Source organism: Balaenoptera musculus, chromosome 9 (assembly GCF_009873245.2).
Source record: "Balaenoptera musculus isolate JJ_BM4_2016_0621 chromosome 9, mBalMus1.pri.v3, whole genome shotgun sequence".
Taxonomy (NCBI): Eukaryota; Metazoa; Chordata; class Mammalia; order Artiodactyla; family Balaenopteridae; genus Balaenoptera; species Balaenoptera musculus.
Genome location: NC_045793.1, coordinates 87,424,167 through 87,440,965, shown reverse-complemented (window position 1 = coordinate 87,440,965; position 16,799 = coordinate 87,424,167). Strand labels below are relative to the sequence as shown.

Here is a 16,799-nt window from a genome sequence, read left to right as displayed (position 1 = left end):
CTAAACACAAACTATCTAAGTACTCATTCTCCCACTAGGTTTTCAGTGCCAGAACATTGGGGAATATTTGTTGAGTCAATGAACAAACTAGTTTCTTTTGTATTAGAAGGCACAGATACTTAATAGATGTGATTCAACCAACATTACAAATAGTAAATATTACTAGTCAATTAGATTACTCATTTTCTTACCAAGAAAATATCGTTAGCTCTACTTAAAAATTTCATTTTGAAAACCATTTAAGATAGATTTTTCCCTTCTCTACACATAGGAGTCAATTTGCAAAGCCAGGAAAGACATATTACTCCTTTCATTTTCCCTTTCCTCATTACTGGGCATCCTCTTAAGTACTCAGCAGTATGTTGGGTATTAGTTTGCATCAGGGTATATGAACAAAAAGAATATACAGACAAGAAATAAATTTCATGCTCTGTCTTCCTTTCATGGGAGACTTAGAAGCCACACACTGAAGATAGCAGCATCACTTTTAAAGAATGAACCGAGTCCCTGAATGGCTCCACGGAGCTAAGCTGAACCCGAACACTATATGGAACACCACATTTTCATAAGGCACAAAAATCCTGAAATTGGAGTTTACAATCTAGAACCCAGCTGAAGCAGTGCATCTGTGTTGTAGTGCTGTCTGTCTAGAGGAAACATCTCTAGAGTGACCCAGGTAGCCCTAAAAGCAATGATGGAATTTGGGTTGCAATCAAGAAATTCACCATGGCTATGTGCACACATTTGTTTGAACACTGTTTAAAAACATCTCCTAAAAAGTCAAGAAACCTGGATCGAATTCTTGCTCTTCCACTAATTAAGTTATAATTGAGAGCAAACAATTAGACATTTCTAAGTATTGTTTTCTTCATTTGTAAACAGCCAATTATCCATTAAATAAAATGGGTTGGCTCACTTAGGCACTCAATACATGTTTGCTTTCAACATGCTTTCAAACAACCGCCCCCAACCTATTAACACAAGGGCTTCAAACTCATATACCTATGAAATCTATGAAAAAGACAGTTATTGTCATATTTGTGGTACAAATGGCTTTTTACAACATCTGTATGTTGGGTTTAAAAAAAATCTACCTTAAGAAAAAGAAGCCAAACTTGGACTTCCCTGGTGGTGCAGTGGTTAAGAATCCACCTGCCAATGCAGGAGACACGGGTTCAAGACCTGGTCTGGGAAGATCCCACATGCCGCAGAGCAACTAAGCCCATGTGCCACAACCACTGAGCCTGCACTCTAGAGCCCACGAGGCACAACTACTGAAGCCCATGCGCCTAGAGCCTGTGCTCTGCAACACGAGAAGCCACTGCAATGAGAAGCCCGTGCACAGCAACGAAAACTCAATGCAGCCAAAAATAAATAAATAAATAAATAAATAAATAAATAAATAAATAAATAAATAAATTTACATAAAAAAAAGAAAAAGAAGCCAAACTAAATAAATCCTGAACAGGCAGGTCTTAGAATGTGTATATTCTTATGAATTTGTTTTCTGTAAGTCAGATGTTTAGAAGTAGCAACATATTTTCCTGTAAAAATAAGTTATAAGATTCCCAAGCTAGTTTATTTAAATACAGCCAAAATATGGATCTAATTGGTGTTATATGACCATCACCACTTAGAACAAAGACTTCAGTGGAATATATATTCAGAGTTCCAGCTTGGGATGATCCTTGGGAGGTATCTCTCCCTACTAAAATCCCAGTAGCTAGAGCATAGGGACTTCCTTCTACCAGTCATGACTCTAATCTTCTAACCTATTAGGATGTAGGGCTAGAACACTGCCTGTTCTTCCATACCCAACCCACCTCCACACTCCAAACTCAAGGAACATGTGCATATAATCCCTTAGGACAAGGATGGAAATAGGGATGGCATAGGAGGGAGAGGCAAGAAACTTGGGCCTCTCTTAAGGGTAATTTAAAAAGTAGGCAGGGGGCTTCCCTGGTGGCGCAGTGGTTGAGAATCTGCCTGCCAATGCAGGGGACGCGGGTTCGAGCCCTGGTCTGGGAAGATCCCACATGCCGCGGAGCAACTAAGCCCGTGTGCCACAACTACTGAGCCTGCGCGTCTGGAGCCTGTGCTCCGCAACAAGAGAGGCCGCGATAGTGAGAGGCCCGCGCACCGCGATGAAGAGTGGCCCCCGCACCGCGATGAAGAGTGGGCCCCGCTTGCCACAAATAGAGAAAGCCCTCGCACAGAAACGAAGACCCAACACAGCCAAAAAATAAATAAATAAATAAAAATGAATTAAAAAAAAAAAAAAAAAGTAGGCAGGCACAGAGTACGACTAAGAAATGCAGATGTTTTTTTCAAATCTCTCTCTTTAATATACTTACTAACACTGAAAAACCAAGCAGAGTGAGGGCCAAGGACTAGATGGAGAAAGCAGGGCTGAACAACATGGAACCTCTTCTACAGTGGCAACTGGATCAAATTTTCCCTTCTCCTACTTCTCTCTGCTCTACTAGTATTACAAACAAGAAAGATGATGCTCAATCCTTCCACTAGACCGTGAGTTCTTTAAGGATAGATGTCATCTCCTGCCCAACTTCATACCCTTCGTGCCTGAAAATCTGGCACACAGTAGGTGGTCAATACATGTACTGCACGAATGAATAAATATAACGGTAGTGGGTGCTATGAGCCATCATTCAGAACTCCCTTTGTAACTGCAGGGCTTATTTTCCTATCTATTGGGAATACCGCTGGCAGACAGTCTCCAGCTCTCTGCTCTCTTAGGGAATTGCCTTATCTGAAGAGGGCCATTTTGATCCAAGATCGTTGTGCTTCTGTGGCAGTTTGCATCTAAGGATTGGGGATATAAAGGTCCATCTCCCCTCACCCCAACTTGAGACAATTCTGAGGACCATCCCAGCTTCAGAGCACCCCTTTGGGGTTGTTGAGACTTATCAAGTCTAACCTCTCCTGTGGAAACTGGGCTTTGTTCCTTTGTATGGCATTGGTCCCAGAGGCCTCCCTGGTAAATTTGCTACACTCTAATTTCCATCTCAGAGTCTTCTTTCAAAATCCCAACCAGAGACAACAGTTCAAAAGAGGATCTAGGTCTGGCTCAGATTGAAACCACCGAAGGAAAGGTATTTCACTTCACATTAAAGGTCAGTAAATATAAAAGGGTTTACAAAGGCTAAAGAATGAACACTTTTATTCCTAGCAATTTGTTTCCATTTCAGCCACTGTAAGTAATCAAGAGACCTAGAGTATTTTACAGAGTGAAATAACTCAGAAAGAGAAAAACAAATGCTGTATGCTAACACATATATATGGAATCTAAAAAAAAAAAAAAAAAAAGGTTCTGAAGAACCTAGGGGCAGGATAGGAATAAAGACGCAGACGTAGAGAATGGACTTGAGGACATGGGGAGGGGGAAGGGTAAGCTGGGATGAAGTGAGAGAGTGGCATGGACTTATATATACTACCAAATGTCAAATAGCTAGTGGGAAGCAGCTGCATAGCACAGGGAGATCAGCTCGGTGCTTTGTGACCACCTAGAGGGGTGGGATAGGGAGGGTGGGAGGGAGGGAGACGCAAGAGGGAAGAGATATGGGAACATATGTATATGTATAACTGATTCACTTTGTTATAAAGCAGAAACTAACACACCATTGTAAAGCAATTATACTCCAATAAAGATGTTTAAAAAAAAAAAAAAAAAGATAGCTAGTGGGAAGCAGCCGCATAGCACAGGGAGATCAGCTCGGTGCTTTGTGTCCACCTAAAGGGGTGGGATAGGGAGGGTGGGAGGGAGACGCAAGAGGGAGGGGATATGGGGATATATGTATATGTATAGCTGATTCACTATGTCATAAAGCAGAAACTAACACATCATTGTAAAGCAATTATACTCCAATAAAGATGTTAAAAAAAAAAAAGAGACCTAGAGTATTTTGAGGACTGCTTCAAAAAAGTACATCTGTTTTACTATCATGTAAGCTACTAATGTACCAAGTTCAATTCTCAACTTACTTAAAAGAAAGCAAAAAAATTTAAACATTAATGAATTCAGTGTAAACATGGTATAAAAGCACTACAGAGAACAGAGCTGTTCTTATCATGGGTGTTAATCAACATGTGACATAATAAGGAATTGCTTTTCCACTAAAAATTACTCAATATATTAAGTACAGTACTTTCAGTTACAATTAACAGTTAAAAATGCAATGCTTACATAAAAGTCATTGTTGAAATATGGAGTTACAAATTACCACAACTATTCAAGGCACACCTGAGTAAACAAAACAAAACAAAAAACAACAAAACTATTTGCTTTATTTTGGACTCAAATAATACCTTAACCCTACAAGAATGGTTGATGAGGTTTAACTATGAAATTGAGGTTCAAGAATTATTTCAAGCATATAAGTACTAATTTTTTCAGATTTTTTTTTAACTGTAAGACTACCTGCCAATTTGCTAAATAGCATGGTTAGCACTAGCCAGGTTTTCTAATACCACCTAATAATTCATGCTGACTACTAAAATCTGGAGGTTTTACCAAAGTGTATAGATAACTATATTCAGCTTTCCTATAGAAGTTAAATGAGTGGACTACGTACAGCAAAAGTTTGTCTGTAACTCCTGGAAAATGGTCCAAAAGGCATTTAGCAGATGTGTATATACTACTTGCCAGGATAAGAGATTCTTAATTCTATGTGTACATATTTCAGAAAACATACCTGGACTTAAATCATCTGCTATGTGGGAATTTAAGAAGCATGCTGAGTGACACTGAATACCAGCATGCCCTTTGCCATATTACTTCACCATTACATTCTCTTCTTTTCTTTCAATAACACAAAAGTTAACTAAGTAATATTACATATCTGCAGAGACATGTTTTAAAAGTCACAAGATGATATTTAATTAAAGAAAACTGAAAATGGCAGGGCACTGGGAGGACCTGGTGCTATTACTAATACACATAAAGCATTTCAGCCAAAATTAGTATCACTGAATTGCTATAATCGGATCCCACACAAATGTTTCATTAATTTATTTAATCCTTAGCTTTCCTATCATAACATAAAAGCAATCACTCAGAACCCATCTTTATTTTTTAACACTGCTTTTGTTTCATTGTGCTTTCCTCTGAATATTCCTGCACATATTTCCTTGTTGTTTGTTGCCTTCTATAAAGAAATGCATTAAAAATCAGAATTATTATTAGCTTCATGTATAATAGCATAATATTCAATTCTTGCCAAAATAAAATTCAGTACCTTATGAGTCACTTTATCTTGTGGGTTTTTTAAAAGATGGTTAGTCTGCAATTAATTATTTAGAGGGGCAGCTTCCTAATGGCAGATGCTCCTTCAACTACAAAGAAACCCAGTCATCTCTTAAAATTTATGTTATGTGGCATATCTAAGATGTATTAGGCCTCTGTCACCTTACCATGAACACTTCCTAATGTAATATCCCCAGCAGCAGAAGATAGAAATGACGATTCTGTGTAAAGACACTTGGCTTTCAGCAAACCATCTTCAGTAGATACATTAACAAGGCTTCCCTGCAGTTTATCTACGATCACAGTCTAGTAAGAGAAAGACTCAAATCAGTTCATTATAAAATGAAGACTGGTAAAAAGCCAGAATTAGTGGGCAACTAATATGTACAGTACACGGTCAATTTATTGTCTTCAATTCCCCAGCTCTAATTACAAGATTATGAGCAACAGTGTTTTCTCTGTGGAATAGACCCATTATATTCCTTCATTTATTTAGATCTTCTTTAATTTCTCTTAATAATGTTTTATATTTTCTATGTAGAGTTCTTCATCTTTTGTTAAATTTATTCCTATTTGATGTTTTCTAAATGTCATTATAAAAGATAGCTTTTTAAACTTCATTTTATCTTAACTGGCTTTTGTATTTGACCTTAAATCCAAAACCTCACTAACCTCACTTAACTGATTCTAATAATCTACCTGAATTAAAACAATTTTTCTACATGCATAATTATATTCTTTACAAGTGATCGTTTCATTTCTTCCCTTCTAATCCTCATATTAACACTGTTTTTCCTGTTCTTTCCCGCCTTACAATCTGGCTCAGGCCTCCAATTTAACAGTGAATAGAAGTGATGAGATAACAAGTAAGCATCCTTATCTTATTCCTATTCTCAGAGGGAAAGCTTACAACATTGCATCATTAAGTATGGTGTTTGCTATAGATATCTTCTAGATCCCTTTTTTTTAGATTAAAGAGGTTCCCTTCTATCTCAAATCTGTTTTGTTGTTGTTGCTGTTTAACTCATGAATGGGTTTTAAATTTTAGGATATACTTTATCTGACTTTACTGGACTCTGGTATGATTTTTCTCATTTCATCTGTTAATGTAGTGAATACACTAATATTTCTAGAATTTTTCCACTTTACATCTAATTAGTCAGTAGCTTTCCACTGAACAAAATGGAAGGATTTTTTTTTTTGTTTTTTTTTTGTTTTTTTTTTTTTTAACTTTTTTGGGTTTTATTTATTTATTTATGGCTGTGTTGGGTCTTCGTTTCTGTGCGAGGGCTTTCTCTAGTTGCGGCAAGTGGGGGCCACTCTTCATCGCGGTGCGCGGGCCTCCCACCATCGCGGCCTCTCCTGTTGCAGAGCACAGGCCCCAGACGCGCAGGCTCAGCAATTGTGGCTCATGGGCCCAGTCGCTCCGCGGCATGCGGGATCCTCCCAGACCAGGGCTCGAACCCGTGTCCCCTGCACCGGCAGGCAGACCCCCAACCACTGCGCCACCAGGGAAGCCCAGGATTTTTATATTTATCCCTAAACTTCTCTAACAAAATTCAGTATGCATTTATGTCTCAAATATTGAGCCCAATGTAAAATGAAGGTATCTAATTAAGGATTCCAAATTATCTTTATAGTATTTTAAACAAATGTTTTATAAGCATAAAGTGAGCGTTAATATAAAATTGCTGACATAAAAACTGAATCACTAGGAAGGCTTGCCACAGTTTTGCCCAGGGTCAAATTCAAGCATTACACTGAGGTATTTAAAGAAAGAACATCACTGTTTTTCAACACACTGGCACCAGTATTATTCAATCGTTATACTTCCTTCAAAAACTGTTGAGTTCAAAATATTATTTAATAAGAATTGAGTTTCAAGAATACTAAAATATTAGAAGACAGATAAACTATGAAAAGAGAAATTAAAGTACCCAGAGGTTGTTACGGGAAGCAAACTAGAATCACTTTGCCGTCCAGATTTGAAGTATATAATTTTGTTTTTTAATGGACTTTTATTAGGTATATAAAATACACCCAATTGCTTATCTGCTACAGCTAATTATGGATTCATAGGAATTTTTTTAAAATCTAGTTTCAGTAAGTCTGTCAAAGAAAGATAGATATTTTATATACATTCAGATTTGTGAGAATACACATTTTGCATTCCTCAGTATAATAGTAAGGTTTAAAATTTCTGAAAAAATTTATCCTTTACCTACAAAATTTCATCATGAAAAGTTGCTTTATGCATAGCTTAAAATTCTCCAAGTATTTCCATAAAGCAGACAACAAGTATGAATACTCTAGCTTTTTATAAATAGTGAGGCTGTTTTAGGGAATATCAAAAGATAAATGCTGAAAGAATATTTGAAACTTAATTGAATTGGCAAGGGGGAACTTTTTTTTTTAAACATCTTTATTGGAGTATAATTGCTTTAATTATAATTGAGTATAATAATTATACTCAATAATTGCTTTTTGGAATGTTAGTTTCTGCTTTATAACAAAGTGAATCAGTTATACATATACATATGTTCCCATATCTCTTCCCTCTTGCGTCTCCCTCCCTCCCACCCTCCTTATCCCACCCCTCTAGGTGGTCACAAAGCACCGAGCTGATCTCCCTGTGCTATGTGGCTGTTTCCCACTAGCTATCTATTTTATGTTTGGTAGTGTATATATGTCCATGCCACTCTCTCACTTTTTCACAGCTTACCCTTCCCCCTCCCCATATCCTCAAGTCCATTCTCTAGTAGGTCTGTGTCTTTATTGGCAAGGGGGAGCTTTTGATTAGACTCTCCCCACAACCAAATAAAGCTTTTAAGACACTCCTTATGAGTATCAGGAAAATGCCAAGGATTTACTTTGTTCATTAAACACTAAATATCTTACCCTGTAGGAAGCTAAAAAATATCCTCCCCTGCCCCACCAAACTAAATGAAAGCAAGCAAAAGTACAACACTCCTCATCACAATAATATAGCTATTTTAACCAATCAATCCATAAAATTAATTTCAAAGAAATAGAAAATTCACTAAGGGCCATATATAATGCACTATATCAGATACTAACTAGAACAATTAAACTTAGGACACCATAGTTTACAGCAAAATATTGAGGATCTTATTTACAGTTACTAATGCTAATGGAACAAACACTCAAAAAAATAGATTAAACTGTACAGCTTGCTTACTAAGTAGATATTTAAAGAAAGAACAAAAAGTAGATCCAAAAATACCTTTCTTAGATATTGCTATAAATTAATTTGCTTTTCTATACAAGAGGAAATTTTTTTCATAGTTTAGTTATTATAAATCAACATTATAAAATGAAAATGAAGTTTTAAGGAAAAACTGTGGCCTTGTAGTCCAAACTAAGAAAGAAAGGTCACCTGATAACTATACTATCAATTCATTCAACAATCAGATACAGTGGATTTCTATCTTGTCTGTATCAAACTTAGGATACTGAAACTAATGATACAATTTAAAAACAGCCATTCCATATAAAATGATACATAAAGAATATACTGTTAAGTGTTTATAATGCTCACTTGATTCTCACAATCTTGCTGAGCAGAAAAAACAAACAATACCATCCCTATTTTATGAATAATGAAACAGAGTCTCAGTAAAGTTAACTGGTAGGTCTAGGACTGGCCAAATTACCTTTCCTGTGTTTTATTTACCTTTATCATCATCATTATAGTCGACACTATAATGGAGTTAGCTATGCAAGACATTATTTTAAGTACCTTATCTGTATGATGTATTAACTCATTTAATCCTCATAACAACTGTGTGAGTTAATGTCATTACTATTATTCTATTTTCCAGAAAACCAAGACACATAGAGGTTAAATAACTCATCTGAAGTTAAAGAGCTTAGAAAGTGGCTGAGCCAGAACCCAGGTACTCTGGTTCTCAATTACGTGTTCTAAACCAGTTCACTATGCTGCCTCTCAAATATCCAAAACACATTTCTATGTGTTCTATGGAAGTTGTATATTAAAAGTTAACATATTTCATAAGAATTTATTTTATATAAAACCCCACAAACTTAGAAATATGCCTTAAAAATTAACACTATGCATAATATAAATAGAAAGAAATATAAAAACTGATTCTTTAGTACAACACAAAACTCCATCAGGCAGGAAACAAAATAGTATAACAGAAAGTAGGAATAAATGAATATTCAATAAACCATGAAAGTTGAGAGGATAAATAATGAGTGGAAACAGTGGTCAAAATATTAAAAATAGAAAATAATTAAGATGATTTAAATTCTTCTTTGATAGTTATATTTGAACATCAATATGCAATATTCTGCAACTGCAGTTGTCCAATTTCCCTTTTGCACCTCCAAGACCACAAAAATCAGAGAGGTGAAACTAAATGCTGTCTCAAAACAGCTGCCACATAAAGCCAGGCAGTGTCTTTCAACACTTTTTAAAAAGATAAATTTGAATATTTGGGTTTAAACAGTCTCCCACAGGTTCTAAGAGAAAGGTGATGGAAAATAAAAGTGACAACAGTAGAACAATTAGTGTTATAACCTACCTTGTTTAATTATGCCAACAATAATCTACATATAAGATACAATTCCTCCCCACCAATTATCTGAGAATACAGCTGAGTATGGAATTGAACAAATTTATGACAAAAGAATCCTTGCAAATTGTCTAACTGTAAAATAAAAGGTGGCTGGCTTAGACCTTTCTAAAAGATTTAAAACATTACTGATCATGCTAAAAAATTGTGACAATTTATACTTCAAAATTATACCTTTATTCTTAATACTATGCTAAATCACAGAAAGCAACAAAAGTTGACTGAAAAAATGCAAACTGTCTTATAACAATCAAAGTTCCTATGGCTAATAAAAGCTTTTGGAGAACAGTAATGCTGTCTAATGGTGCCATCTCGTGGAAAACACTGAAGAAAGCTGAGTTTCGAAACTCCTAAAATTGCCTAAAGGCAAAATAAACAGGTCTTGGAAAAAATACTCAAATAAACCTAACAATAAGAAAAATTTAATCCCAGTTATTTTGGTATTACGTAATGACTGATTTTAACCCACGATCATTAAGATTAAAATCTCTTCAGAATTAGAATTCAATATTAAGTATTTGCAAGGGATGAACTGGGAGTTTGGGGTTAGTAGACACAAACTATTACATATAGAATGGATAAACAATGGATAAACAAGGTCCTACTGTATAGCACAGGTAACTATATTCAATATCCTGGGATAAACGATAATGGAAAAGAGTATAAAAAAGAATGTATATGTGTGTATAACTGAGTCACTTTGCTGTACAGCAGAAATTAACACAACACTGTAAATCAACTACACTTCAATACAAAAAAATTTTTTAAAGAAATATTAAGAATTTAAAGATGTTATTGAGGGAGTTCCCTGGTGGTCCAGTGGTTAAGACTTCACCTTCCAATGCAGGGGGTGTGGGTTCAATCCCTGGTCAGGAAGCTAAGATCCCACATGCCTCTCGGTCAAAAAAACAAATCATAAAACAGGAGCAATATTGTAACAAATTCAATAAAGACTTTAAAAATGGTTCACATCAAAAAAAAACAAACTTTAAAAAAAATAAAACTTAAAAGTTAAAAAAAGATGTTATTGATTCCAAATAAGTAACTAAATATCTATCAAAAGTATTAAATCACAAATTTAAAATTAAATTATATAATATTTAATCATCTCAGTTCAAATTTGAATTTACTAATGAACTCAAATGCATTAAAAAGGGAATGTTTTGCCACAAATTTTGTAGACTCTACCCACTGTGTGAGACAACCAGATGCAAAATTGCAAGTACTAAAAAAGAAAATTACAATCTTACACTTTTATCTGATGCATGAATATCTATATTTCCATAAACTGTTCCCAGGCAGATCACTTTACCTCCTTTTGTTTGAATATGTAATTTTTGACTCTGAAAGACAAATACAAAAATACACACATAGAAGAAGAGACAATAAATTTGACTTATACTAATAAAAAATGTTCCAACATTTTATATATTTCTTTTAAAATAATAATAAAGCAGAAAAAGAGGAAGTAGAAATGAATAGAAATGCACTGTTTGGAATAATAACATCAGTGAGAGAAGAATGTCAACTGCTGTTAAAGGGATTAAATAAAGCTCCTTGGACTCAAAGGAAAAAAAAAGATACTTGGGTGTTCTGGTAGCTTCACTGAAGAAAGGGTTGGGAATCAAAGATCACAATGGCTAACTAAACATAAATCATGATGAGGATGACAACAATAATCACTGTTCATCATTATTAATATTCATCATTATTAATAACAGTAATATTTCTTACTTGGCATTTCCTTTGCACCAAATAACAACGTTCACTACTTTACATGAACTAACATTTAATTCTCACAATTCAGAGAGATGGGTATTATATTTTTCCTATTTTACAGAGGAAGGAATCCAAGAATCAGAAAGGTTAAACAACCTTATCAGGTGACATATTAGAAAACAACAAAATCTAAACTAACAGAATCAAGCTCTATATGATTTCAAATCCTACACTCTTATTGCTGGAGTCACCTGAAGAAGTATATGTTCACACTTAGGATAACAACCCACTGACTGTTAAACTTTCTAGTACAACACAGCCCAGAAACTGGAACTAAATGAAAATGTCTCTAAGAAAATAGCAGTTACAGTTAGCCTCCTCTGCTAGATAAAAAAAATGTGTGTGTGTGTATATAACACTTGATTTCACACTTGGCAACTGCGGCAGAAACTATGATAGGTCCACAAAAATCCAATTTTCCCAAAGTACGAAGAGTATAGCTGGGCCCATGAAGAGACAATGTTTTCCAGCTTCCCTTACCTCTTAGGTGCTGCTCAGTTCTTGCCAATAGAACATAAATAGAAATGTTATGTGCAATTTCCAAGCTGGTGCTTTTAGAAGAATTAATGTGCCTTCTCTGTGCTCTGTCCCTTCCACCAGGTGAATGTGTATTACAATAAGGCTCTAACAGATAGCAGAGCCAGAAGATGAAGGGAACCTGCAATACCTGAATAGAAACGAGTCACCCACACACTTGGACACAAATGAGAAATAAACTATAGTTGTGTGTGAGCCATTAGATGTTTGGTCTATTTTTTAGGGTAGCTTACTTCACCTTAATATTTGCATAAGTCTTCAGTTCTACCACATCTATAAAGAGAAAAAGAATAGGTAAATACCAGAAGAAGAAAAATAGCAAAAGCAAACCCACCAATATCATAACCAGCAACAGTAGAGACGTATCTAAAAAGTGGGAAAAAAAATTCAAAACAACCATATACCTTCTGGTTGTTTTACTCAGGGGGAAAAACAGTAAAACCTTGGGTAAAATGGCCCAGGAATGAAGTTCAAAAAATTCAGTGAGGGCTTCCCTGGTGGCGCAGTGGTTGAGAATCTGCCTGCCAATGCAGGGGACACGGGTTCGAGCCCTGGTCTGGGAAGATCCCACATGCCACGGAGCAACTGGGCCGGTGAGCCACAATTACTGAGCCTGCGCGTCTGGAGCCTGTGCTCCGCAACAAGAGAGGCCGCGATGGTGAGAGGCCTGCGCACCGCGATGAAGAGTGGCCCCCGCTCGCTGCAACTAGAGAAAGCCCTCGCACAGAAACGAAGACTCAACACAGTCATAAATAAATAAATAAATAAATAAATAAAAGAACGTGAATTTCTAAAAAAAAAAAAAAATTCAGTGAAAAGGGCAAAATGAATCATTCTTAAAAAGTTTATCTATATTACAGCATTGTAGACTTCATGCCCATAGAAACGTGAGTCAGAAGTCAAACTGTATTTAATACAGTCTTTATCAAGCAGACAAGTAACTGATGAACTTTAGAAAAAAGTATCTCCAAAACAACTGTTATTTTATTTAAATCAGGAGTTCTTAACCAAGTTTACACGACATTCTAGAGAGTCTGTGAAACTTACGAAATTGTAAGCAAAATTTCATATGTGTGCATTTTTTCTAAGGAAATAATCATCATATTTTCAAAGAGGTCTACAGCACAAAAATGTTAATAGCTATCATTAAGTTCAAAGCTCATCTAATTTCAAAAAATGTAAAGTAGATTATAAAATTTAAAAACATATTGATCTTGGGTGGCCTCGGCCTGCAGCGGCTTGAAGCAAGATTTCGGTTCCCTGCCAGAGATTGAAGTCAGGCAGCAGCAGTGAGAGCTCTGAATCCTAGCCACTATTCCACAGGGGACCAGTGGCCAGGGACAAGGCCCTAGACCGTCAGCTGTGTAGAAATGAATTTCCACATAGAGACGGAAAGTAGTGAAGCAAGTAAAGTGTTTGTTAGGAAAAAGTACTGTTCTTGTGGATAGACACATGGGTGGGCTCAGAGAGAGAGAGTCGCCCCCTTGTGGTAGTTTGAATCACTTTTATGGGGCATTTCTTCCAGGTTTCCTTTGACCAATCATCTTGCTTTGCCTGGTTCTGAGTCCGTATTTCGTATATCTCAGGATCCTCCCGCGTGCGCACGCATCTCTCAGCCAAGATGGATTCTAGCAAAGAGGCCTATGCGTAGTTGACGTCACTTACTCTGGGGTAGCGCCCCCTCCCTTTTGGTCCTCCAAGAAGCCTTTCTGGGCATGTGTAGTCGGGGAAAGTCTCCTTGACTTTGAGAATAAGGAATATGTGGTCTTTTATCTCTTATCTGCGCAGGGCCCAGCCTCCTCTCTCGATTGTCCTGCTATTGATATTTTGAAGTTTCTGTCCACAGGGAATGAACTCCAGCTGCTTACCCTGGGGCCCATCTATCACTTGCCTCAATATGCAAAACAAAGTAGTTAAAATGTTTAAATAAATCAGAAGCTATTTAGTATAATATAAACTATTACCATTGCATTTTTTAAAAATGCAAGTATGTGGCATTCAGTGAGTTAGTACTGCCAGACATTTGCTTGGACAATAAGGTGGAAAGAGCATGAGCTTGGAATGCAGAAAGACCCAAGTTCGAATCTTAGCTCAATTTATTAGCTGTGGGAACCTAAATGAGTTCCTTAATCTCTTGGTAGCTCACAGTTTCTTCCTTGATAAAAAGGAGATAATTCAAGGATTAAATGAAGCCTTAGCTACATTTCTGGGTACATAATAAGGACTCAGTAAACAGTAGCTGTTATTATTGCTATAAACATCTTATAACATAGATCAAATATATTTCAAATCCTTAAAATGAGTGGAAGAGAAACTTACATTAATAGGCGATCACTAATTAGAGATAATGATATTGTACCATATTTAAAACTTAAACCAGATATTTCACGAAGCGTTCCCATTCTGAATTTAAGTCAGTTAAATCCTAAGATCTCAAGAATAATTCTCTTACCTCTTAATTCTCCTAACTACCATTAAGATTCAGCAGACCCAATTCTAATTCTTGAATTTCTTTTTTGAGCTATTCTATTTGTAGGACTGATATTTCATGACTGTTATTCTTTCTTAGAGGTCTCCCAAAGAATAAATAGAAAATTTACTCACTTTTTAAATAGAATAAAACTCATTCTATCTTAAAATTACCATAAAGGTTCACTGGACTCCTTTGTAAATCTAAAATACATTATGGGATCTTAGTATTCTTTCTTTTCATATGTCTCATAACATTTTGCTATTTCATTATCCTAGCAGTTATTTCATTATTATTTGTCAATTATTCCTAACTGTGCCAGAAAATGTCTAAAAGAATAAGACAACAGAAGAATGATGAACTTGCTTCAAATGGTGGTTCTCGACTAAAGGTGACTTTTGTCCCCCAGAGGACATCTGGCAATGTGTGGAGATATTTTTCATGGTCCTAAGTGAGGAGTGTATTTCTTGGCACTTAGTTGGTAGAAGCCAGGAACACTGCTAAACATCCCACAGTGCATAGGTCAGCCCCTGACAACAAAGAATTATCCAGCCCAAAATGTCAACAGTGCCAAAGTTGAGAAGTCATTTTTCATTTTATGCACACAATGGCAGAAAAAAGAAAACTGACAAAATAGATCTTTCAGAATTATCAGATGGATCAAAAGATGATTGCAAAGAGACAGACAGCAGTACAGTAGCTTCTAATTTTGGCTGTGAAATTGAAAATCTAAGACTCTGAGTCTCCAGAGAACAATATTCTAGATGAATTTCTGAAATTCAAGCACTGATGAGTGACCAATATATTTATAAGGACAAAAAGGAACCATGGTATTCTCATCCATTTAGTCATTCAACATGAAAACTTCATTGTGCAATCTTTTACAAGAACTGGAACCATCTCATTTTTCCAAAAGGATATGTAATAGTATTCTTTAATCTTTTTTGATATTTGTGCAACTAAATTTTTCTTATTTTTTTGGCTGCGCCGGGTCTTAGTTGTGGCACGTGGGATCTTCGTTGCGGCATGTGGGCTCTTTCAGTTGCGGCATGCAGGATCTAGTTCCCTGACCAGGGATCGAAGCTGGGCCCCCTGCACTGGGAGCATGGAGTCTTAACCACTGGACCACCAGGGAAGTCCCTGTGCAACTAAATTTACTGAAATGGTTCACATGTGAAGACATGCCAAAGGTAGGTGTGCAAATAAAGGTGGCTGGGACAAAACAAATAAAGTAAAAATTTTTAAATGTATCCAATTAATCATACTAATTATTGTTTATGCATCTAAAAATGAAAATGTTTTGCAATTATGAAGAAAAGATGACTGACTTCAACAAAGTTACATACCACCAAAGTTCACAGAAGTACTGAGTTTTGAATATGCAACTGTAAGTAGTACCACTAGTAACAGTAAGCTAGAACTTATCAGAGATGTATTTGAAATCATTTAGAGCTGAGACCAATTTAATTTTAAGAAAATTAAATATAAAAGCGTTGTTACAAAGTGAGATGAATCATTTGCTGTTTAGCACAAATACCTACTTAATCCTTAAGTAATGAACTACCTGGTACATTAAAAATGTGATTAATTTAATATTTTAAGCAAATTTATAATGCTTAACGACTTTTCCTTACTCCTTAATAAATGGAAGAAAATCATTCGTTAAAACTACAATTTCTTAAACTTAGTAAGATCTGAGAATACTAAGAATGTATTATTAGTATCGCTGTACACTTTGAAATGAAATCTAAAAGGAACATGATGAAAACCTTCAAAGTTGCTACAACCTCTACACTTTCATAACAGAACTGACAAACTTTTTGCAAGGAATTTCTGAGTGATGAATAAATGATACTCAATATTTCCAATAAATGATGCTCGAATAATAACCTTAATTTGATACCGTAGTTCATAGTTTAAGGTGTTTTAAAAAATAACATTGAAACAAAATTAGAAAAATATTTATACCTTAACTGACTGTAAGATGCTGGTCCCCTGTTCAGTTTCAATTTTGCAATTATCACACTCAATATTTTGGACTTTTACACAGCCAGACCCTGATGACTTGATATTCAAATCTAGAAGTGAAAAAAAGAAAAACCAAGTTAGTACTACGGTTAATGAGCTCCAA

General features: G+C 35.7%; 1 protein-coding gene across 6 annotated transcripts in view; it reads right to left on the bottom strand.

The window, feature by feature from the left end:
* The window catches only part of FAM185A (family with sequence similarity 185 member A), a 66,560-nt gene that overhangs the window by 46,643 nt on the left and 3,118 nt on the right, over nt 1-16,799 (bottom strand). For 5 of the 6 annotated variants that reach the window (XR_005021241.1, XR_005021240.1, XM_036863666.1 and 2 more), the window contains exons 2-4: nt 16,637-16,746; nt 11,133-11,225; nt 5,431-5,569 (exon numbers count right to left, since the gene is read on the bottom strand). Coding sequence is in view for 4 of the 6 variants with exons in the window: in XM_036863666.1 (XP_036719561.1) it covers nt 5,431-5,569; nt 11,133-11,225; nt 16,637-16,746 (342 nt within the window). In the remaining 2 variants the exon portion in view is untranslated. The remainder of the gene's footprint in view (nt 1-5,430; nt 5,570-11,132; nt 11,226-16,636; nt 16,747-16,799) is intronic. The other variant, XM_036863669.1, reaches the window with a different exon arrangement.